A 22,457-nucleotide genomic window follows, 5' to 3' on the forward strand; every position below is an offset into this window, starting at 1 on the left:
AACCCCTGACATCAGCTTAGCTACGGAATACATACATATACATATAGTATATATACATAGTATATACACACATATACGTATAATTGGTAGTTATTTGTCAAGTTCAAGATGAATTTCCTATTCCCAAGTCTTGGTGGGTTTAAATTACAAAAAGCTCGACACATAAACAACATAAACCAGACCAGAAATAGTATGAAATGAAAAATATCCCTTCATATTTACCCATTTCTTCATTAGATAATCATACAAGCCTACTTTATACTATTCGCAGGCATAACCAGGAAACGGAACGTATTGATATAATACGTCTCATCGGGGTTATTCAAGATCAATATACTGGAGGAATTCAAGCTGCCTCTGTTTCCTGAGCGGGCGTGGCCTCCTTTGGCCCGCCTTGCTGATTCAAGGCGGCCTCTAGACCGCTAAATAGATCAGGACTTTCGGGTTCATTCTCCTCTCCTCCTTCTACGGCAGCGCCTTCAGCTTTGGTATCAATAGGCCCGGGAGCTGGTAGGCTATCGGCAAGTATCGGAGCCGGAGCCGGAGCCGGTTCAGGAGCTGGTTCAGGAGCTGGTTCAGGAGCCAGTGGTTCTTGATTCGTAACCACGCTCACAACTGTCTCGGAAACAACCTCTTCGATTGGCTGTTCGGTATTCGTAATCTCTGGCATAACTGCAGGCGGTGGTGAAGGATGCGTAGAAGCATCTTCGCCTCGAATAGAATCTACGGTTGGTAGCGGATTAACCGCTAAAACATCCGACTGTCGCGTTTCTCCTTCCACTACGGGCGGAACTGGGGTCTCCGTCTGTTCTTGGCGAGGAACGTCTGTCATCTCTACGTCCACTTGAAGCTTTGCTGTAACTGATTCTGTTCCCTGGGGAACTGGTTCGATTGGACCAGGTAACGTTGGAACGGGATCTAATGATATTTCCGATGGCCTGGTATCGGTTGTAGCAATTGTGCTTGCGATTTCTTCGATCGGTGGGAATTTTGGCGACAAGTCTGTTGGCGATGTTGCAGCTACAACATTTTTGAGCGGGCTTCCTTCAAATTGCGATGGGACGTGCTGTGTAGGAGGCTGGACTGGGTTTAAGATAGAATTAGGAGGTGACGGCCCAATACTAGGCGAGACCTCCGATGGTATCGTGTTGATGGAGGGCTCAGCCTGAGTGATCGCTGGAGGAACTTCAACGACGCTATCAGGTTTGGTTTCGCTTTCAGCTCTGAAACCTGCTCCGCTCTCGCCATCAGGCATTTCGCTATCCTCCTCGTCGCCATCGTCGCCGTCCTCGCCATCTTCTCCATCATCTTCTCCATCGTCTCCGTCATCGTCGTCGGCCATTTCGCTGTCCTGGTTTTTAGTTTCGGATTGGTCATCTTGTTTGATATTCTAACAACGATTAGTACACGGTGATACGACCGACCGAAGCTAACTTACATCAGATTCTGGAAGATTGAGTTTAGTACCATCCGTAATAGTATCCGCGCCCGTATTGGTCGCCTCGGGACGTGTATTTGTTGGCAAAGGCAGCTTCTTCTTCCGACCTCGACCAGGTCCCTTAGGCTTTCTCTTGGGCGGTGGCGGCCGTCTTCGGACCGGAGTCGCGGCGGCAGATGCTTCACCGTTTGCGGTAGTATTAGGCGCTGGCACCACCACAGTCGATATAATTTCCCCATCCACCGGCTGACCATCATTTATTGTGATTTCTTGCGTGTAAGGATTTCCTGCGGCGTCGATGCGGCGAACGGTTACTTTCACTATGGCCGGACTAGATGACGGGCCAGCCGGAAGGCTAGATGATAGCGTGATAACTCCTTTCCTCCGTTTGGCCAGGTGGGAGACGGTGGCACCCTCGGCATTACGGGCGACCTGCTTCCAAACTTTGACTTGATAGCCTTTGATGCTTGGGTCCTCCTCCTTCTTCTCTGGTTTTTCTGCTAGAGCAGCATCGGGGTCAACCTCCTCTTCTTCCGCGGGCGCTGGTCGCTTGTACATCCTCCCTGAGCGAGTTGCCTTTAACAGCTCTAGAGAGTGTGTGGCTAGCAAATGCGAATCTTTGGGCATGCCATGTGGAAATTCGATTGCCCATATATCGTTCTTCTGAGTTATCTCTGCGGGCGGAGGCGGTCCAATCTTGACCCATTCTTGGCGCCATTGTCTTACGGGCAAGCCTTTTGAAAACAAGGTCAGTTGCTGTCATCATTCGACGTGCGACATGCTATAGAGGATAAGGAAGTAAACCATACCCTCAAAATCGTCATGTTCTACATATCCGCTACGATTTCCACGTCGCGTTTGGGTATTTGGACGAAACTACAATCGATATATTATTAGTTACGCTGAATAACGGTGACTCGAAGGGTACAGGATATTGGTACATTAGGAGCCATTTGAAGACATTAAGAAGCTATGCGCGATTCGAGGGGGGTTCTCGGTCTTTGCCGAATAAATTGGAGATTCTAATAGTGTAAATGTCTATGTCTGGTATGTCTGGTATCTGTACGAAGGGCGATTGGCGAGCCACTGGCGGGAGCGGATGATGCAACAAGTATCGGGACCTATCCAAGAGAGTTGACTTGCATGGGACGGAGAACAGAAATGGCTAGGTTACGCTGTTGCGCAGGTGAGAGTCTAAGAACGCGACAACAAATGCAACAAATGCTTATTTTATGACTAAGCACTATTACATAATATATATGAATCCACTAACTAGTGCATGTACCAATGCACCCTAACTGACAAATTGGAAGACGGCCAGAGCACTATGATCCAACTATCCCAATACGACAAATCAGGTTTGGTTGATAAACCAAGACGTCAGCAAAAAATTTCAAGCGGGGATAGCTCAGTTGGGAGAGCGTCAGACTGAAGTCCAACTTCATTCTAATATCTGAAGGTCGTGCGTTCGATCCGCACTCACCGCATCTTAACCTTTTGCCTCCTTTCAAGCTTGTAAAGGATAGATGGTTTTTTTTTTGAAGAAAAATTTTGTTTTGGAGTTGTCCGAATACTGAATGAAGTCAAACTAGATTCCAATATGTGAAATTGGCATGTTTGATTCACCCCTGCCGCGTTTTACCTTTTAGACTTTTTAAGCTTAAAGAAAGCGTCAAATTCTAATCAAAGGCACCTTACTCTTTCTTCTATTATTAGAATAAATAAACCCTTCATCGACACAATACCCATTAATCATTCAAAATATATTGCTACGTTATGCTTACGAGGTTAAATGATAGTTCCATTTTCTGCATTCGTTCTTCCCCCTTCCCACGCCCATAATAAACGAAGGAAGGCTTGATGCCTAGTAGTGTGTACCAACTAACCATTATAAACTTCCATTCATCGTTAGAGCCAGTTACCTAAGTTTCTTATACTTTTAAAGGGAATACTCTCTAGTATGGCCTGCACGCACCTTAAATTATATATGCTTGATTTACTCATAGATCACTCATAGAGGACGTGTATCTCTTATACTGAGGTAGTCTCTAATCAGAATATTCTGCCTTAAATGAGGAGTGTATTGATCGCTATACAGCGGATATCTTCTGAATGGTCTCTGCTAGCTTGACAAGAAATCCTAAACTAGCGAACTATCACTCGCAAGTTCATATGAAGCAACTTGAGCAGAATTGGCATTCGATATCATGATGTGAGATGACCTGGATACTCCTTGCCGTACTGCGCATTGCCTTATTCGTAGGCCATACTTTTTTCATGCATACGAGATTCTAACCTGATCCCGTTTCCGTTTTCTCCATGCTCTAATGAGACTTGATATCCCTACGAACCAGGAAAGCGGACACCACAAGCCTATAATTCGACCGCGCGCTTGATGTACAATGAAGTTGTAATGGTACAGGGCTGGCACGTCTCGTATAGTAGATGCGAGACGCACGAGAAGAACGAGGTGACCCTATTGCGAATAGTCTAAAGCATCACGCAAGGTGGTATTAATCCCATCTGTAAATGTTAGCCGCTGTTACCTAGGTAGTTTGCAGCATAATGCTGATATGCTCACCCCGTATCCTTCTGCCGCGAAACATCTCCGGACTTTCCGCTTTGCTTACCCTATTGGCGTAGGTTGTTAGCGACTGTATATGACTGTATATGACTGCGCAAATATAAAGGCCCTTAGGAAGGAAACGTACCGATATTCCGCCCTCCACTACTAACCGATCTATCTGGTAGAATTGGCTGATGACCGTTTGACGCTGTGAGAGAAAATAGACTCGTTAGCTAAGCCGTTCATCACGCCGTGCTACACTGCCTCCTGTCGTCGAAATGACCCTTCAACGGGCTGCGAGAGATATATATGCCATACTTTCATCATCTGCAACTCCTTTAGTCCCTTCTGTATGAGTGTCTGTATCTCTCTAGGATCCTGCACGCCCGCGTTCTCTCGGAATGCATCTCTCGTTCGGCGCTTTGCATACTCTCTGAAGTTGTAGGCCTGAAACTGACTGCCTTGACGCAGCAGTTGGCGGTACTAGGAGGTATATGTTAGCCCAGCTCATGACTACGGAGTATAGAGTGCGTGTGCTTGGGAGTTATGACTGCCGGCGCACTATAGTGCAGCACATGGTTGGATATAGCAAGAATAGATAGATCTCACCAATGACCGAGCTTGCTGCGGCAAGTCACCCTTCAGGGCTGAAACCACGGACATAGTCGATGCGCTATATCGGATCGCAGGTTGGTTTGGTAAGATATGATTGATATAGCTTGACAAGGAGAAGTTGGAAGTGTTAATGAGGTGTTGTGGAGACGTTAGCTTTTCAACTGTGCAAGTTGATGGCAAAATGCCGATTGCGATATTGTCGCGGCGGTAGCTGTAGTAGCTTTTTTTTTGTCAGTTTATGTTAGGTACTTGCTCGGCCAAAAATACAATCGGCGCCGAGCACGGAAAGCTTTAGGTCTCGGTCTTCCAACTGAAATCAAATAACCCCTCGGAGATATTAAGCTTATGTAATTTTGACTGCGGGGCATTTATTACGTATCTACAAGGTCACTTTGGAATACCAGCGCAGTATATTTACATACATTACCTACATAGGTACATAGGTATAGGTATCTACCCACCCCAGTCATGCTCAAGTAGGTATATCTCGGGTCCGGATATAACTTGGTAAGATACAGGGTCGTTGGCCTCTATATGCATTATATTACCCTTATCCATTTCAGCCGGTCTCATCTTTAATCCATACAAGTACAAGAAGAGAAGTTTCTATACCTTCGTAGCCTTTATTTCACTGTAGCGCTTGTTTTCCGCTGCCATTCTGCTATAGCATTATCGAATGTGACTAGGTGTTCTTCGATTTTTCTGGCGCTATACCTCGTCTTATCTTCTGCGTCGAATTCAAGCTTATTTTCATCTTTAACCTCATGCTGAGTACTCTTCCGCCGGGGAATATGGACACCGTCGCGATGATGCTGAAAGTTCTCGTTGAAGCAGCGAGCCGAGCAAAAGACGGATGGGATGCCGAGCGTTTCTACACACTCCTGACAGAAGATCAAAACACTTCTTCCGTCATCCATCTCGACATCTTCGTCGTGGAGGAGGACACATTTCTGGCCGGATGCACACTCATGTCTTGCTTCAACATGGGATTCCTATCAACAGTAAGAATTCATTCGCGATCATCATACGGAGAGAACAACTTACGTAGCGTTCGTCTGCACACTTCCGAGAACAAAAGACAGTAGGCTCGACTCTAAGTCTATAAAAATCGCCCAGAATTTGGCATAGGGGACATATGATAAAGTCTTGCGCATCAGGGGTTTTCGAGCATACCGAACACAGCGGTAGGGGGTAATAGTCATCAGGGGGTGCGGTTTCTCTGGTTTTATCCTGCCGGGCCTTATCGCTCTTCGCCTTGCCCAGTTCGTGTGCTGCTTTAGCTCTCTTCAGTTCTTCGAGCTGCTTATGAAGTGCCTGTTTCTGATCTTGGTCACCTTTAGCCAAATGCCGGTCACGGATCATGACGCCGATAGTATCCGCAATTGGCGTCCCGTTTCTAACCATGTCGATATATTTCTGGGCTTTTGCCGCACCCGAAGGGTCGTGAGCGGGTTGAAAAAATATATCAATGTAGGCTTCGACCCGTGCCTGGGGTAGGTTGGCATGTCTCAGCCGTTCTATAAATTCGTCGAATGCTTCGTGGTTCTTCACGGCGCCGTCGCTAAAGGACGCCCTCAGTTCCGAAGCAAGCTGATCTGCGGATATGCTCCGGTCGTTGATCTTTTGCTGTAGAATTCGATCCTCGGTTGGGGATTTTGTAATATGTTGAAGCCCTATATTTTTTACTTTGTCTCGGTACCACTCTTTTTTCTCGTCAACTATGCGCTGCTCGATAGTCTTAAGATCGACCTCGAAATTGTGAGCTTTAGAAAACATGGTATCAAGCTCGAGTAGAAACGGTCGCCGGCCGGAAAACCATTCCTTAGAAGCAGAGTTGAGATATCGATCCCTTATGCGGTTGAGGAGGCGGGTCCAGCAATCTGGACATTCGATAGGATGCCTCTTGCCATGGTCCTTGGCACAGGACGTTTTAATAGACTGCACATCATCGGCGCAAAACTGACGCTCCTTCTGAAGTGCGATAACTTCATCCCACGGCTCTAACATATTTTCAGGCGCGCAACCGCGGATCCTACTATTACATAGAGGCTAAGCAATTTTGGGTCTCATATACCGCGCTGAAAGTGACTGGTGATTTCCGAAACAAGGCCACCGGCAGCCAGAATTTATGCGCAATAGAGACGGCAGGCTGTTGATGGAGCGTGTGGAAATCTACTATCCGGAGTATGGTGTATAAGCTTGGTGTGATGATTTACTTATAAGTTATACATGTAGGCACTATGCGACGCGCATTTGTACTTGGTGTATTAGATGCAGTGTAGTGCTAAGTGTTAATTGGAACATTAAAGATACGAGCCATCGAAGTAACCCCAAGCTGGCCTGGGTTAGGTATTCTTATCCACATTTAGATAAGATACGTATCTAGAACCTGCAGCCTTATGCCCAAGCTCTATGCAACATTGAACTTTATTTTTGCATCAATTCAATTAATACCGAGCTTTACGAAGCTAACCACTCACAGAAGAGGTATTCCCGAGTCGAATGGTAGCAGCAACGAGTTGTGTATTTATCATTAAACTACTTTTGTTAAACTCGAAGTTAGAAAATGTAAAGCGTTGTTTGTATTCGAGCCACAAGAATTAATGTCCTTGTCTTTCGTTATGAATTTGTTAATTATAAAAAATCTTTTTCGGCCATTTCGAATAACGGAGTCAGTATTATGAAATAGGATTGCGGGAGGGCCAACTATTGGTAAAAATAAAAATAAAAATTTATTTCGAATGTTTATCCCGAAAGAGAACAAAAAAATGTTTTTATATCCACGGTGGGGATTGAACCCACGACCTATGCATTCCTCAATACTGAGAAAGTATAAGCTATTATGTTGATGTTAGTAACAATTTTGCAAGAAGGACGTGGAATTTTTTTTTGGACTTACAGCACCATGCTAACCACTGCACCACGCGGATTCGATATTTGATGGAATTTTATTGTGTCTTATCAATCAAATCAATCAATCATTGTCCTATCAGAGAATACCGAGGAATTCCCTGACTGTAACTAAACAGTCAGAAAACGGACTAAAAGCTGCAAGGGGCGCTCAGACTAAATCCAGGTACCTCTACGGATCCGTAAGAGCAACAACTTCACTTCAGAAAATAACTTGGCCGCTTCTTCGACTTCTGGCAACTTAAATAATTTCAGCATTTCCCACCAGTTCGTCTACTAGAACAGACTAAATTATACGGCGCTGAATATACCTAGATTAAAAACCTAAAAACCTACTGATATGGTATGTCAGACTGACTGGATCAAACATCAACATACCAAAAGCTAACAGCATACAGGCGGACAAACTACGCACCCAGCAGGAGCTTGAGCGACTTCAAGCCAAGTACATCGGCACCGGTCACCCAGACACGACATCGTGGGAATGGCGAACCAACGTCGCGCGCGACACGTACTCAAGCCTAGTCGGTCACCCTTCCCAATTAGCCTACATTTCGCTCGCGCAAAACGAACCCGCCGCCAAAGTTCGAGCCCAGCTTCTACGAAAGATGATACAGCCCTGTGGTCCACCTCCTCCTCGCGAAGGCGAAGAGCCCATACGCGGACATAATTAATCATAATTCATAATTAATAAGAAGAGTTACGGCGTCGTTGATCGGGACACTGTAGTCTGCACTTGTAAATGTAGAACAACGCCCGACGACTGATGCGCCGTCTGGACCAGACAGTTCAGGGCAATATAAGGATCTTGATCAGATTCTGGTCGAGTAAAGGATAAAGACTACTACGTATAAGGCATTGCATTTGGGATCTGATGCCTACAGTGGTCATATCAGGAATAATTTTATGTAAAATGTGGTTTCATTACGGGGTATCGTCAAGTACATTGGGCTCTAAACTAACAGCGCCTCTAAATCCCCATTCCCCATTCCTCATTCCTCATTTCTCATTTCTCATTCCTCGAGAATAGTACTTTCGTTATAACCTTGTTGAGGTTCTTGTATTCCCAAGCTCCTCTGCAATTTCGTGTGGAAATCATCCGGAAGCTCGCCCCAGACTTCTATGATCACAGCAGCAATACTTTCAGGCGGAACCTCGACTCTTCCCCGGGATCCGATACACCAAGTCACGGCATCCTCGTCGCCGTCGCTCTTCTCCACTACCTTATCGACGTAGCCCTGCCTCACAATCTTCTGTAGCACGTTGTCGGTCTTGTCCATAGGCAAGTTCTGGCTGGCATTCAGGCGAGTCAAGTATCGTCGTAGCTTTGTGTCGCTCAGTTCTCCTCCGTTGAGGACGATCAACGAGATGACCATAGTGTAGAACCCGACGTATGCAGCTTCTTCGGATGCGCTCGGTATTCGTGACGGGGCGATGATGGACTGCGATTTGTATTCTGGTGGCAGGGTCGAGACCAATATGTATTGTCTGGAGGATGCGGTGCTTTGGGAGGCTGCTTTTCTAGCGTTCGCCCCTACGTCGACCGGTTAGTAAAATATAACAAGGCACGCCGACGCCGTTGAACAATCCTTACTCTGCTTCTCCTTTAGCGTACGCTTCTCCTTGACGGGCAATTCCACCATCTCCATGCCAAAAACTTGTTGAAGCTGAGCTTGGGCCCCCTCAAACACACGCTTAAACGATCTTGTATTGCTTCCCAAAACTGTGTGTAGCTTTTTAGAAAAGGGATGATTACAGGCCAAGTATCTCGAGTAGACCTGACTTACCTTTGTCTCGAATGCCGTCTCGCTTAATAGGTATCCTCGCATATTCACATGCTAGGGCGTATCGAACCAGCTTCTTGACTAGCTGGTCTTCTGTACCGTCACCCGTCTTCTCCATATCGACATCGCCATCTTGATCTTCGGATTCGGATTCGGAATCGTCCGATTCATGCTTGTGTCGTGATTGGCGACGCCGTCGGGCTTCGTTGGCATTATCGGTATTACCTGTCTTCCGCCGTCTTTGGGTCTGGGTTTGTGGAGGCATGGCTGTAGATAGTGGTGTGAAGAGAATACTCTGTTATGAGCTCGGCGGGCTGGGCGGGGGAGATTGATTGAGACGCGTTTTAATACTTCTGTACGGATTACATACGCGTAGAGAGATCCCACTTCAACTTTATCGATAAATATGTACTAGTTAGTACTTATCGCTAGTGTATTGTACTTGATATTAATCGATAAACTATACGTACCTAAGCCTACATATGTACATCATAAAGCTAATTACCCAATTAAGAAGTAGACTAAAAAAAAAAAAGTTGAAGCGAAATATTTTATTATCTACAATCTTTCATTATCCACGATATTATATTCTCTAGTAGAGATTGAAGATCTCTTTACTCCTTCTTCATGCTAGCCACGAGGGTGACTAGCGGCGCAATCTGTCTAAGATGCCGACTGCGTCTTCTTCATCGGAGCGCTCAACCTTTTCAAGCCTCCAGTCGCATAACCAGAACCCAGCATCCAACCCTGAGGCGCTTTTATGGAGACTCAACCTCCCGTTCCCTCGACAATGATTTTGCCCCCGAAGATGAGGACGTGGATTCGAAATATGAAAATGAAGCGCGAGGTAGGAGGCGTGAACATGGCGCAAGACATGGCATCAAGACCAAGACCTTGACCCTCCACAAGAAACGCCTTTCCCGCGATCGCGTCCTCGAGGAGGCTTCAGGGATTCTTGGTACCGATATGCTGGGCAAGCCTGCCTCTGTGATTATTATGAAGGACAAAGGACTGCGTCGAAAAAAATATAATCCTTCTGCCCCCGATGAATCCGATGATAAGCCTGACAACCGGCCTGCAAATCTCGAGGCTCTGCTCGACCTCCAGCGTGAAACGCCAACCGCAGAGGAAGTCCATGACAATATTCATAGTCTAAAACCAAAATCATATAATACTATGCCGGAAAGGGACTTCCGCAAGCTGCAAGCCGAGCTAATGGACGGCTTTCTGAGTAACCAGCTTCATGATTATCTCAAGGATCACAAGCAGGATGGCCGTTCACCCAAATTCGACGACTTGGCAAATACAACGTCGATTAAGTTGAAGAGGTATAGTTGGATCAGAGAGATCAGCCCATGGGTGCCATTAAACCCCCATTCAGACCCCGTAGAAGGTGGCAATATTAGCCTGCATGGATACGCAACGGAGTCGACCACTCTAAAAGAGGAACTCGCACTACGAATCATGCGTGAATGTTGGGGTCTTTCGATTGCAGAGCTCGATGCCGGGCTTGGCGAAATAAACATCAAAATTCGAAATGCTACGTTTCTTCTACTCATGCGTATGTCCGTCGCCTATACTTCCCTCTCGAGAACAAGACTCGCTAACCTCTCAATAGGTGGTACTCGACGATGGGTGGCATTTATGGACCACATATCGCTAGACCCTGGAGAGAAGATCGAGGCGTTTCGGAATAGAAAGACTATACGCATCGTGGCGACAAAAACCAAGGCTTTAACAATAGTACAAGGATTGTCCAAGATGATCAAACATATCGCCGAAGCAAACTATCCGGCCGACTTCATCTCATCGGAACCCCTCGACGAAGCGGTACTGGAAGAGGTAGGACGTATCACAAATACATACGTCAGGCTAAACCAGATTACCAGACACGTGAGCCAGCAGCCTTTCAAATAATGCTTCTCGTACCTGTACTAACTATATTTACGCAGTTGATCGTAACTTGGATGGAATCCGAAGAACATACTTCGGAAGGTCCTATAGGCCTAAGATCCCCAGGCGATGAAGTCTTCCGTCTACTCCTTACCGCTTTCAAACCACAACCAGCAACGACAGCCACGCTCTTGGCAGCGGACTTGGAAAGTCAGGCCACGGGTAGGTTTGTTATGAATACTGCAAATAAAGAAAAACTGGGATGGAATGACAGAACGGGTGTGTGGGCTCGTTACATACTGCCAGTAGCATCCGAGGACAGCGATCTGGAAGTAATGGAACAACTTGACAGACTTGACAGACTTAGGCTCCCCATTGTACCACAGCCCGAATTACCCACTTCCAATGAGCTCGATATACCTGAATCGGATGTGTTACTGTCACCTTACGATAGCGTGGAATGGACGAAGGAGTCCCAAGTATCAACTGTAGCGCAATTCGGCTCTTTGCTACACGCGAACAACCCCTCTGGCTCACCTCCTAGTCTACCTGACCTCTTGACTGCCAACCACCCCCGAGTATTCGCCGCTGCCACGCCGCATGCTATTCAGCTTACCAAGTTTAATAATGCGACCCAATCGCCCGTCAAGACGAGAACTTCAGTGCTTATCCGATTCTGGCCGACACCCTATTTCGAGCCCACTCGCAACGAGGACTACATAAAAAAGAAGCGGAAAGGCAAACCTCGCGCACCTCGCGTTGCCACTCCTCCCGCGCCTCTCCTTGAGCTTCGTCTCGCAGTGTCCGGCAACGAAATAAAGGGCATCGAGAGCTTCCGCGCTATCAAGCAAACACAAGTAACGGACGTCATGCTCCCCGCGTCCCTCGTCGACCTACGCTTCACGCAGGCCCAGTACGCTGTGCCCGAAGACGAACTTTCCGAGATGGCTTCCTGGGAGCCGTTGAATAAGTTTCTCAGAGCATCGCAATTCGACCTAGAGCGTGGTGAGCTCAAGACGCCGCCAAAGCAGTCGTTCTTCGTCCGCTGGTATCCAACCATGCAGCCTTTTTCCGGCGACACCGAATCCGGAACGCCGCGAAACCTCGATACCGAGTATACGCTAGCAAGCCTAGAGATTCATCGCTCAATCTCAATGCCATATGAAGGATTCAAATTATCATATACATATATAGAGGCAGGGCCGGAGAGCGAGAGGAGAGCGGAAGTTACCTTGGAACCCGAAACTAGCGCTGGTCTCTCTAAGACGGACATGCGTACATATCACGATCGCTTCTTAGCAGCCTGCCAAAAACTCGCCAGCACTGATGAGCTGTGGTCAGGATTACATAGCATGTAAATACGGGCTCGATCACCTAGCTACAAACTATCGTGTGTAATATAATGTGCATTTCTAAAGGTTTCATGCTTCCTACTATTTCGTAGAGCAGCCAAAGCCACACGCGAAACCTCTCTCTCTCTTACTCAAGTATAGATAGCCATTGCAATCTTCATAGCGAGCATAGCTGACACGTCAGTTTCGTAAACAGGTAACCTCAAAATGTTACGTTTTCTGAATATCACGTCAAATACGAAGACTAGTCAAAAAGTATTTACAATGATAACATTGACTCGGTGATCCAGTATACCAGATATTTATCAAACAATTATACTAGCTTAGTAGGCCTCTAAGGGATCAGTCGTATTACGGAAGGGATAGGGAAGCTTCCAGCATGAAACCATGATTGACAATAGAGAAATCAAATGTTAATTTGAGAGGCACGGAGCGAGATACAAATAGTACAGCAGAATTTTATAGTCACTTTAGGGAACACATCACAATCACAGCATAAATAAGAGGGGTCACGGTCTATGACTCTATTTTACTACAAGCACATGATGAGAAAGTTTTGTCGCGGAAATGCCCATAACCCTTCCTCTCATACTGCGCTCGGTATCAAATGTCCGAGAGAACAGATCGTGTCAAAAGCAAAGGAAATTCGTAGAGGTATAGTCGTGTCGTTAAGGGCCCATGGCCGCTAACCAGCCGAAGACACATTACATCCCCGCGGCTGCAGTCCAGTCGTGATTGGCGAGCTTATTTCTTGCCAGTAGCCTTGGCGGCGGACTTGGTGACCTTACCGCTCTTGGAGCTCTTGTTGACGGCCTTGATGACACCGACAGCGACGGTCTGTCGCATGTCACGGACGGCGAAACGACCGAGAGGAGGGTAGTCAGTGAAAGCCTCAACGCACATAGGCTTGGAGGGAACCATCTTGACGATGGCGGCGTCACCAGACTTGATGAACTTGGGGTTGTTCTCAACGGATTTACCCGTTCGTCGGTCAATCTTCTCCAGAAGCTCGGCGAACTTGCAGGCAATGTGGGCAGTGTGGCAGTCAAGAACAGGGGCGTAACCAGCACCAACCTGACCGGGGTGGTTGAGGACGATAACCTGGGCAGTGAAGTCATCACAGCCAGCAGGGGGGTCGTTCTTGGAGTCACCGGCGACGTTTCCTCGTCGGATTTCCTTGACGGAGACGTTCTTCACGTTGAAGCCAACGTTGTCACCGGGGACACCCTCGGTAAGCTGCTCGTGGTGCATCTCGACGGACTTGACTTCAGTGGTAACACCAGCGGGAGCGAAGGTGACGACCATACCGGGCTTGATGATACCAGTCTCGATACGGCCGACGGGCACAGTTCCAATACCACCGATCTTGTAGACATCCTGGAGAGGGAGACGGAGGGGCTTGTCTGTGGGACGCTTGGGGGGCTCAATGGCGTCAATGGCCTCAAGAAGAGTCTTGCCGGTGACCTTGCCACCCTTGGTTTCCTTCTCCCAGCCCTTGTACCAAGGAGCGTTGGTAGTAGGGGCCAACATGTTGTCACCGTGGAAACCGGAGATGGGGACGAAGGCAACAGTCTTGGGGTTGTAGCCGACCTTCTTGATGAAGTTGGAAGTCTCCTTGATGATTTCGTTGAATCGGTCCTCAGCCCACTTGGCAGTGTCCATCTTGTTGATGGCAACGATGAGCTGCTTGACACCCAGGGTGTAGGCGAGCAGAGCGTGCTCACGGGTCTGGCCATCCTTGGAGATACCAGCCTCGAACTCACCAGTACCAGCGGCAATGATGAGGATAGCGCAGTCGGCCTGCGAGGTACCAGTAATCATGTTCTTGATGAAATCACGATGACCGGGGGCGTCTAAGCAGAGACAATATTAGCATCTAGCCAAAGCTCAATAGGTCTAGAGTAGGAGAGAGGACATACCAATGACGGTGACATAGTACTTGGGAGTCTCGAACTTCCAGAGGGCAATGTCGATAGTGATACCACGCTCACGCTCGGCCTTTAGCTTGTCAAGAACCCAGGCATACTTGAAGGAACCCTTGCCGAGCTCAGCGGCTTCCTATTGAGTGGGTCAGTAAATGCTTTTTTGATACCTAGTACGATCGCTTGGCATGTCTAGGGCTGGTTGCTCCGTGCACCAAAATGTTGTGCAGAACATCAGAGCGGGGTAGGAAAATTTTGTGCCCCTCGGTGGGGGTTGAGTCGTGACAAAGGAGGGGCAGGCGGTTGAAGCGAAACAGCAAGAACTTCAAGTCCTAAGAACTCTTGTCGATTCAAGCATAGTTCACGACGCGATAAATGTAAACATTGAATTATTACTAACCTTCTCGAACTTCTCGATGGTTCGCTTGTCGATACCACCGCACTGGTAGATCAAGTGGCCGGTAGTAGTGGACTTGCCACTGTCGACGTCTGAGATGACCAGTTAGGAATCTGCCATTGTGTGTGTAGAAATTAATCAGAGAACTTACGGCCAATGACGACGACGTTGATGTGAGTCTTGTCTTCCTTACTGTAGGTTTGTTAGCAATGAGGCGCTTCGTGAAGAGCGCGATAGAGTTTTCTACATACCCCATTTTGGCGGTAGAAGCTTGCTGATTCTATTTGTGTGATGAAGGGAGACACGAAAACTGCGTAGATGATGGTTAGTTTACTGGTCGTATGAGCAGTCTTGTAGTGGTAGATAGATAGATGAAGTTGTTGATGGAAGGAGGAGGGGAAAGGAGGAGTTCTCACGTTCAGCAGGTGTTAATGCTTCTGATTAACGGTGTGCGAGACGAGGATCAAAAGGAAACTCGGAGAAGTGTTGGCGAGGGTGTGTAGGGGTTTATAAATTATTTCGGACGGTGGCTAAGGTAGATTTCTGATTGTGGGGGCATTGCCCCTCCTCAGGCCCTTCCTCCTGCTTGCGCACCCCTCCTTCCCAATTCACAAACTGAAAAGTTTTTTTTTTCTTTGATATTTTGCCTTTTCCTACTGTACTTTGTACCTATTCTAACTAATCTTTGAGATTTACAGCTGTTTATTGGCTCAAAATTTTCCAAGCTAAAACATACCGTGTGTGTACTATATATGTGACTACTGTAGTGGCTTATCAAGTAGTACCTACTTCTATGCATACATACATGTATACATACGGGATACGTCTTGTGGTTTAAATTTTGGCGGATATCCAAGGTTGAATGCCTCCCGGTATATGTATGTGTCTATCCAATTACGTGTAGGGTCGAGGTACTCTCTACTGTTGGGACTATTTGCAAGTCAGTATGAATAAATATATCGAACCACCTTGAACCAGCAATTGCATACCTATGTAATAAGCGCAGTCAAGACAGTGCCAAAGGGTAGCAGATTTAATCTATCTCGATGATAGAGGGAGTTCCTTCCATTGGAGTCCATAGGATTGGATACTCCTTCCTCCGAGGAAAGTTTGATTTAATACAGCTGCTTTTCAACACACACTCTACACTCTACACTACCTCACATACATGTATTTATTGTGCCTCCCTTTTCCCAACTTACTCCGTACTACCAAAGGCAAGTACCTACCCTGTGCGCGTCGAGTGACTCAGACCGGGGGGCAAGTACGTATCAACCTACCTGCAGTCCGTACATACCGTACATATTGAACCGCCAGCTCGAACAAACCACGAGAGAAAGAAATAAAAAACTTTTGATAGCTGCCCAACCTGCTAAAGCACTCCACATAATCGAGCCTTAGCTAAATTAAACACAACCTTATTGGCTCCTGCTACAGCGGCTATTAAATTTTGTCATGTGAGATCTGCTACTCTGGTACTCTGGAACTCTGCTGTCTCATGCTGATACGTCATGGATCAACTCTAGATTCTCGAACCCGATACTACCCAGAATGCGAGATTGAGGTCTGCTTATTTTGCTACAGCCTACCTACATGTAACCTACTATGCCTAGTTTGGACATCCTGCTTAACTCCGCCTGTTCTAGCGTAGTTGTATAAATATAAACAATAAACGACCGGCAATTGTTGTCTAGAGTAGTGTAGAGAATTATGAAACCTGTTTATGAATAACGCGACCGAATTGCAGTAGCAACATTGCCAAGTTTGGAAAATACTATATTCCCAAGCCTATGAATCCTCCTTGGATCGTCACTATCCATGACAGCATGAGACGGACGGTGAAGCACGACTAACAAGCGACTAGGGGTATGGTTATCAAGAAGCATTAAAAGGTTCATTCCTTATTACAGGCCAGATCTAAGTCTAACAGGGTATCTATCTGCTGAAACGCCATTTTGATGACTGCAACGCATAGAATAACGAAGAAAACAATTAATAACCCTCACACTCTCTAACCTCTAACACAGACCGAATATACTCGACACACCTCTAAAAATAAGATAAAAATAAAATGTAGCGTCTCAACCAGTCCATATATTATTGGTAATTTCGCCATCTTCATCTAGGTCGTCTTCTTGTCGATCAGGGTTCTTGCCACACTTGATGACTGCAGCCTTTTCTTTCTGGCCTAGAAGAACTTGATCGAAACCTAGTGGCAGAACCCGGTCACTTTCCAAGTACAAAACTTTTAGACCACGAGCCTTATCACGTACTTGTTGCTGGTTTCGTGGGGTTTCGAAATCGCCAACTCTCGCAATGGTACTCCATGAACAATTTATGGATTGGTTGGCGATTAAGCCCAAGAGTTTGGAGGTGTCAGAGGAGGACCACGGTACGCGAGCTTGCCGGGGCTTGGCCCTACGCATATAGGTCGCACGTCGAGCATCTCGGGCCTCCTGAGTTAACCTGACAATATCTCGTTCCTGTAAATCAAGGTCTTCATATATGTCGCTCCGCGACCGGGGCCGTTCCTTAGTAACTTGCTGGCGGCGCACAATCTGAGGTTGTTCCAGGATTCGCGGGCGTTTAGAAGGTGGTCTTTGAACAATTGCATCTTCGTTACGAGACCGCCTGGGTTCGTTATAAAGTTGCGTATTTACTTCAAAGTCATCATCGCCTCCGCTAGCATCATCTTCACTATGAGCCGGGCGTTTCCTCGTACGACCAATTACCTGGCTAGGACTTAATCCACGGATTGCGTCTCTAATATTTGATATCTGCCCGTTATCTCCTATAGCTTGTTGGTTGGAAGGCGGTACCGATATAGAACTTGCTACATGCTGATTCTCGCTCCGCCTCACAGCGGCCAGGATGGCGGAACTATTGATGAAATTCTGACTGCTGGGTGTTAGTATAACCTCGGAATGGACTAGAAACGCGATTGCGAACGTACTTGGATTCCTCGGTTGGCAATTTATCATATCCTGCAACGTCTGTGTCTGGTTCAGAGTCAGAGTCAGAGTCAGAGTCCCCTCTAGTCTCTTCATTGTCGTCGACGAAAAGAGACTCTGATTCTCCACGTCTTCCTAATCCATGCACATCTTCCCCCCCTGTTGGTTTGGCAGCTTCCACGTTTCCTTGACCTGTCGACATATTATTAAGTTGTTTATACATATCTAGGCCCCATGATCTGAGGTCATCGAAGAGCTTTTCCTTGGGGCAATCTTGATCCAGACGCAATGCTACTTCGGATCTGTCGTCGGAAGAGAGAATAGAGATGATCTCCTGGATGCGGGTTTGATAGCTTTCATAGAGGTGGGAGTTTTCGTTAATATTCATCCCAGCTAATGGTTTGTATTGGTCTTGGCTGGTAACCACCTGGGAGCCGTCAGGAGCATGTGAGGACTGGCTAAAGAACATACTGATAGCCAATTCGTACGGGTCAACAGAAGAATTAGCAGTTAGTAGTTCAAGTACGTGACGACATCGAATACGGAATGCTAGGTCTAGAAGTCGCTCTATGTCGTCATTCTCCGGAGAATATGGATTGAACGAGGCTGGGAAAGAGTCATCCAGCTGTTCAAGAATCGGGAGCGATCCCTTTCTGCCAATTGTGACATCTACAATGGAGGCAAGAAGTGATATAATGTTTCCCAAGCAGATTGCTACTTGTATCTTGGTTCGAACTTCTGGGCCATGGTCACCGGAGAAGTTGATGGGCTTTATGAGAAAGGCGCTGGTATCGGCAAAAGGAAGGCGAGCGTGATTGTATGCTTTTCTGGTGTTCCTTAACCTTGAGCGATCTTCCACGCTTGGCTGCGTGTTGTCTATAGACGATAGGACGTCGTGCATGTTGCCGGACCAGCGTGTTAACTTGGGTATATCAAAGTCGAGCATATCTTGAATTCTAGACGCGTCCACCTCCAATGAGTCGTGAACATCGTCTGTTTCAGATCCTGCGTCATCCTGGGAAACGACGGGCTCATATGTCGAGGCCAAGTCTACAAAATACTCAGTTAAAAGCTAGCACATGAAGTCCGGAAATAGCATACCAAGATCTTCTGGTTCATCTTCTGATTCATCTTCTGACTCATTTTCTGGCTCATTTTCTGGCTCATTTTCTGGCTCGGGATTCACGTGATCTGTAGAGCCTTTCGGGGCCCCGTTTGTCGCGCCGCTCCCAAGGCTCCCGCGACGACGACGCCCGGTACCGCGTCGTGAGATTTCAACCTGCGATCGAGATTCAGGCTCCACAGATGCTTCGGTAAGTCTAGCGCTTCGTCGGGTTTGTCTCGCGACCGGCTCCGCTAGCTCAGCGGCCTCAGTCTGACGCGTCGCCAGACGACGGCGCCCAGACATTATAGATCGAGAAAATGTACGCGAGTTTTATAAATGCGTGGGAAACTCACGATAAGTAACTACGTTGTGGTGAGAGCCGATATGAATGGAGTTTGGTATTGTTGGTATTGTTGTTGTAATTGTTACTAATTGTCGCTGATGCGGTTTTCGATGTTATATAACCTTTGGGGTCGGGTTAGGGTTAGGGTAACAATCATTAGCTTGGGTTTTTCTATTTTTCCTTATTACATAAAACGGATAAATTATACGTATATCCGGAGATGATTAATGATCATATTAAAAAGAAATAAACGCGTAATTTTTTAAATAAAAATAAAGTTGGTTATTTAAACCGATTGTTACATACTTATGTAATGATGTTAAAGTTAAGGTTATACACGTTCTATAGTGGGTTACTACAGGATGTATGTATTATATACTTTATATATCATGTGACTTGTGACTTATGGCATGGCCCCGGCATGGCCCCGGCCCCGGCCCTATTGCTGTGCCTTAAAAGACATTTTGGGGCTGTTTGAAGCTAGTACAGTGAAAAGGCAATTTGTGGGTAGCACCTGTAACCCCCCAGCTTTTTAGTCTTCTACTGTCGCGTACATACCACGTACTTCGTACCTTAGGTACTCACCTAACTCGCTTTCAATACTTACTGCCCTGTTATTTCCACCTTCAAGTTTCTTGCCCCTTTTTCACGCTGATTCCATTCAAGAGTTTTTCCAGCACTATAATCTAATAATCCTTACATTCATCTTCATTGGCGTTATCCTTCTTTCTTCTTCTGTCTTTCCTGTACATCTAACTTAAAACTTGCCCCCGTTTTACGGATCGCACCGCCGTCTTATCCTTGTTAGCCACGAATTGCGTTTGGCTCCGCCGCGGGCTTTGGAAGGAATATTATCATATTTGTAGAATAATAGTCGATTGGTTGGAAACCTGTTCACATCATATTTGGGCTGGCGACTGTACATCTCCAGCAATAACTTCAACTTTACTAGATTACCCAATCTCGTGCCCATCATGAGATTCCGTCAACGACGAACGCCGTTTATTCTTCTACTTCTACCCTCCCTTGCCCTAGCCGCATCTACACTAGATACGAAACCTGCAAAAGATGTTCCCGCTGTGGGCGCGGGCATTGCGTCGTCCCAATCTCTGGACTCAGCTGCCGGATCTTCCAAGTCGACCAAAGTCGATGTCGGCACCAAAATCGCACCAGTAGATGGTAAAGATGGGATGCCGCATGAGGGTCCTTTCGTAACGACTGACAAGGGGCGCAAGAAGAGCGATGCCAATGACGTTATAGAAACCAAACCCCTCCCTTCCTTGAAAGACCGACCGGTAGATCCTACAGTCATCGATGGGAAGAAAATACCTGAGAGCAACGACGGCGTCATGGACGACCCCCATCGTCAGCCTCCTAAGCAGGGCACAACCGGCACCGAAGGAGGTGTAAGCGAGAAAGATAAGGCCAAGAAAGCTAAAGAGGGTGTAACTGGGGAGAAGGTTGAGAACGTGCCCGAAACCCCAAAGGAGAAACCACCGTTGCCGCATAGTGAGCAAGAAAAGATTACGAGCGAAAAGGCTAATAAGAAGGAAAAGGGCAAAGTTGACCTACACCAGACGCCAGAAGATGTTTCCGGACTCGAGGTACGAAGACAAATCTATATTACTTTCAGGGTACTAACTTATCGCACAGAAGCCATTGGACCTACCAGGTAAACTACGTGACGACCCGAACCCCGTTCCTGACTCGGCCAATAAAGATCACCTCGACGTATCGAAACCTACCAAATCTACCACCAAAACTTGGGAGCAAGATGACGAGGGCAATGAAGGCCTTATTCAACCTTTCCACTCTTTTGTGCTTTCTCTCACCATGATCCTCTTTTCTGAAGTAGGTGATAAAACATTCCTCGTTGCCGCGCTCATGGCCATGAAACATGACCGTATGCTGGTGTTCTCGGCTGCTTTTGGTGCCTTGCTGGTCATGACTGTTTTATCTGCCGTGATGGGTCATACGGTTCCAGCCCTGATCCCAAAGAGAGTGACGACTTTCCTAGCCGCAGGGCTATTTTTTATCTTCGGCGCGAAGTTGCTACGTGAGGGCATGGCCATGGATCCAAACGAGGGTGTTACGGCAGAGATGCAAGAGGTTGAGATGGAGCTACAAGAGAAGGAGCACTTGGCACTAAAACAAGGTAGACGGCGCTCCTCTCTATCTCCGTACGCGTTGGAGATGGGGCTCGGCAGCGACCGGAAGCCAAGGTCCCAGTCTCGATTCCCGACTCCACCTCGCAGTCCCTCGACCTCTCCAGGTAGGAGCCCGTCGCCTCGCCGTAGCATTTTCAGCGGATTCGGTGTTGGCCTATCGAATCTCTTCTCACTTCTTCTAAGTCCCGCGTGGGTGCAAACTTTTGTCATGACCTTCTTGGGGGAATGGGGAGATCGTAGTCAGATTGCAACGATTGCCATGGCTGCTGGTCAAGACTACTGGTGGGTGACATTGGGCGCCGTGCTGGGCCATGCATGTTGTACCGGCGTAGCCGTCCTCGGCGGCAGGGCCATCGCCGGCAAAGTGAGCTTGAAAGTTGGTAAGTTGCGATATATGAGAATTACATCCTACAGCTAATTGCTAACACACAAGTATTTTCATAGTGACGGTAGGTGGCGCTATTGCATTTCTAGTGTTTGGTCTCATCTACTTAATCGAAGCGATCTACGCGTAACTCCCTTTTCTCGGCCGCTGGGCGATGTACCTGTCCCTCTTCGAAGTTTAATACGGCTTACTCTTTGATGATTGCGCGCGGTTTTAATAAGGAGTGGATTGGTGGCGGCTTTTCAATTTAGCAGGCATCCGTCTCTAAGAGAGGCAGCTAGCATGGGTCTATAGCAATATAGGATGGAAGGAACCGGCCGACATAGGACGATTGTAAACCGACGTTGTCACTACTGTTGGCTCAAGAAAATTAAAGCCCGGTATATGAAAAGGGGAGGATGGGCTGTTGCATGGGCGGAGTTTGGCATATAAAATGAGTAGGCCCGTCTAAAAGGGGTCTACCGAATGTGACTATTGATCACATATTTGTACAATTACCAAACAAAGTGGTGGCCAATATGGAGGCCCTTGAGTGTTTGCGGGACCCTGATGTAAGCTAATAATAGATGCTCGGGATTTATAGACGCTAAGCTACGAGTATGTTCCTAGTGGTTGGTAAGAAGAGAGT

General features: G+C 47.0%; 9 protein-coding genes and 1 non-coding gene across 10 annotated transcripts; 4 read left to right on the forward strand and 6 right to left on the reverse strand.

Moving 5' to 3' along the window:
* Positions 1-84: 84 nt before the first annotated feature.
* F5Y00DRAFT_239483 (uncharacterized protein) lies at positions 85-2,726 on the reverse strand. Its single transcript, XM_048008076.1, has 4 exons — positions 2,380-2,726; positions 2,248-2,314; positions 1,439-2,172; positions 85-1,390 (listed from the first exon to the last, which is right to left on the reverse strand). Exons 1-4 carry the CDS (start codon positions 2,389-2,391, stop codon positions 347-349), a joined length of 1,857 nt encoding a protein of 618 aa, XP_047864152.1. The 5' UTR covers positions 2,392-2,726; the 3' UTR covers positions 85-346.
* A 109-nt stretch (positions 2,727-2,835) lies between these two features.
* F5Y00DRAFT_t101 lies at positions 2,836-2,925 on the forward strand. The gene has a single exon. It is a non-coding gene; the product is annotated as a tRNA-Phe (tRNA).
* A 547-nt stretch (positions 2,926-3,472) lies between these two features.
* F5Y00DRAFT_239485 (uncharacterized protein) lies at positions 3,473-4,896 on the reverse strand. Its single transcript, XM_048008077.1, has 5 exons — positions 4,614-4,896; positions 4,323-4,487; positions 4,150-4,212; positions 4,020-4,069; positions 3,473-3,961 (listed from the first exon to the last, which is right to left on the reverse strand). Exons 1-5 carry the CDS (start codon positions 4,665-4,667, stop codon positions 3,952-3,954), a joined length of 342 nt encoding a protein of 113 aa, XP_047864153.1. The 5' UTR covers positions 4,668-4,896; the 3' UTR covers positions 3,473-3,951.
* Positions 4,897-4,918: 22 nt separating this feature from the next.
* Positions 4,919-6,901, reverse strand: F5Y00DRAFT_239487 (uncharacterized protein; the record flags this gene model as incomplete). The annotated part of the gene is made up of 3 exons (XM_048008078.1): positions 5,664-6,901; positions 5,232-5,611; positions 4,919-5,168 (listed from the first exon to the last, which is right to left on the reverse strand). Coding segments are annotated over exons 1-2 (1,327 nt in total), but the record flags the coding sequence as incomplete, so codon positions are not given.
* An 848-nt stretch (positions 6,902-7,749) lies between these two features.
* F5Y00DRAFT_95765 (splicing factor 3B, subunit 5) lies at positions 7,750-8,375 on the forward strand. The gene is made up of 3 exons (XM_048014371.1): positions 7,750-7,796; positions 7,845-7,872; positions 7,928-8,375. Exons 2-3 carry the CDS (start codon positions 7,870-7,872, stop codon positions 8,201-8,203), a joined length of 279 nt encoding a protein of 92 aa, XP_047864155.1. The 5' UTR covers positions 7,750-7,796; positions 7,845-7,869; the 3' UTR covers positions 8,204-8,375.
* Positions 8,375-9,713, reverse strand: F5Y00DRAFT_95755 (MAGE-domain-containing protein). Its single transcript, XM_048014370.1, has 3 exons — positions 9,317-9,713; positions 9,124-9,252; positions 8,375-9,063 (listed from the first exon to the last, which is right to left on the reverse strand). The coding sequence occupies exons 1-3, from the start codon at positions 9,576-9,578 to the stop codon at positions 8,543-8,545; spliced, it is 912 nt and encodes a 303-aa protein (XP_047864156.1). The 5' UTR covers positions 9,579-9,713; the 3' UTR covers positions 8,375-8,542.
* Positions 9,714-9,820: 107 nt separating this feature from the next.
* On the forward strand, positions 9,821-13,137 carry F5Y00DRAFT_239492 (mitochondrial inner-membrane-bound regulator-domain-containing protein). Its single transcript, XM_048008079.1, has 3 exons — positions 9,821-10,874; positions 10,932-11,206; positions 11,266-13,137. The coding sequence occupies exons 1-3, from the start codon at positions 9,941-9,943 to the stop codon at positions 12,562-12,564; spliced, it is 2,508 nt and encodes an 835-aa protein (XP_047864157.1). The 5' UTR covers positions 9,821-9,940; the 3' UTR covers positions 12,565-13,137.
* F5Y00DRAFT_239493 (elongation factor 1-alpha) lies at positions 13,068-15,430 on the reverse strand. Its single transcript, XM_048008080.1, has 6 exons — positions 15,294-15,430; positions 15,129-15,187; positions 15,029-15,069; positions 14,881-14,969; positions 14,478-14,616; positions 13,068-14,411 (listed from the first exon to the last, which is right to left on the reverse strand). The coding sequence occupies exons 2-6, from the start codon at positions 15,131-15,133 to the stop codon at positions 13,303-13,305; spliced, it is 1,383 nt and encodes a 460-aa protein (XP_047864158.1). The 5' UTR covers positions 15,134-15,187; positions 15,294-15,430; the 3' UTR covers positions 13,068-13,302.
* Positions 15,431-16,595: 1,165 nt separating this feature from the next.
* F5Y00DRAFT_239497 (uncharacterized protein) lies at positions 16,596-19,331 on the reverse strand. Its single transcript, XM_048008081.1, has 3 exons — positions 18,930-19,331; positions 17,831-18,878; positions 16,596-17,775 (listed from the first exon to the last, which is right to left on the reverse strand). Exons 1-3 carry the CDS (start codon positions 19,234-19,236, stop codon positions 16,959-16,961), a joined length of 2,172 nt encoding a protein of 723 aa, XP_047864159.1. The 5' UTR covers positions 19,237-19,331; the 3' UTR covers positions 16,596-16,958.
* Positions 19,332-19,787: 456 nt separating this feature from the next.
* On the forward strand, positions 19,788-22,427 carry F5Y00DRAFT_239498 (UPF0016-domain-containing protein). Its single transcript, XM_048008082.1, has 3 exons — positions 19,788-20,880; positions 20,930-21,824; positions 21,889-22,427. Exons 1-3 carry the CDS (start codon positions 20,251-20,253, stop codon positions 21,957-21,959), a joined length of 1,596 nt encoding a protein of 531 aa, XP_047864160.1. The 5' UTR covers positions 19,788-20,250; the 3' UTR covers positions 21,960-22,427.
* Positions 22,428-22,457: the final 30 nt, after the last annotated feature.

This window comes from Daldinia vernicosa (genome assembly GCF_022497035.1).
Source record: "Daldinia vernicosa strain CBS 139.73 unplaced genomic scaffold F5Y00scaffold_28, whole genome shotgun sequence".
Taxonomy (NCBI): Eukaryota; Fungi; Ascomycota; class Sordariomycetes; order Xylariales; family Hypoxylaceae; genus Daldinia; species Daldinia vernicosa.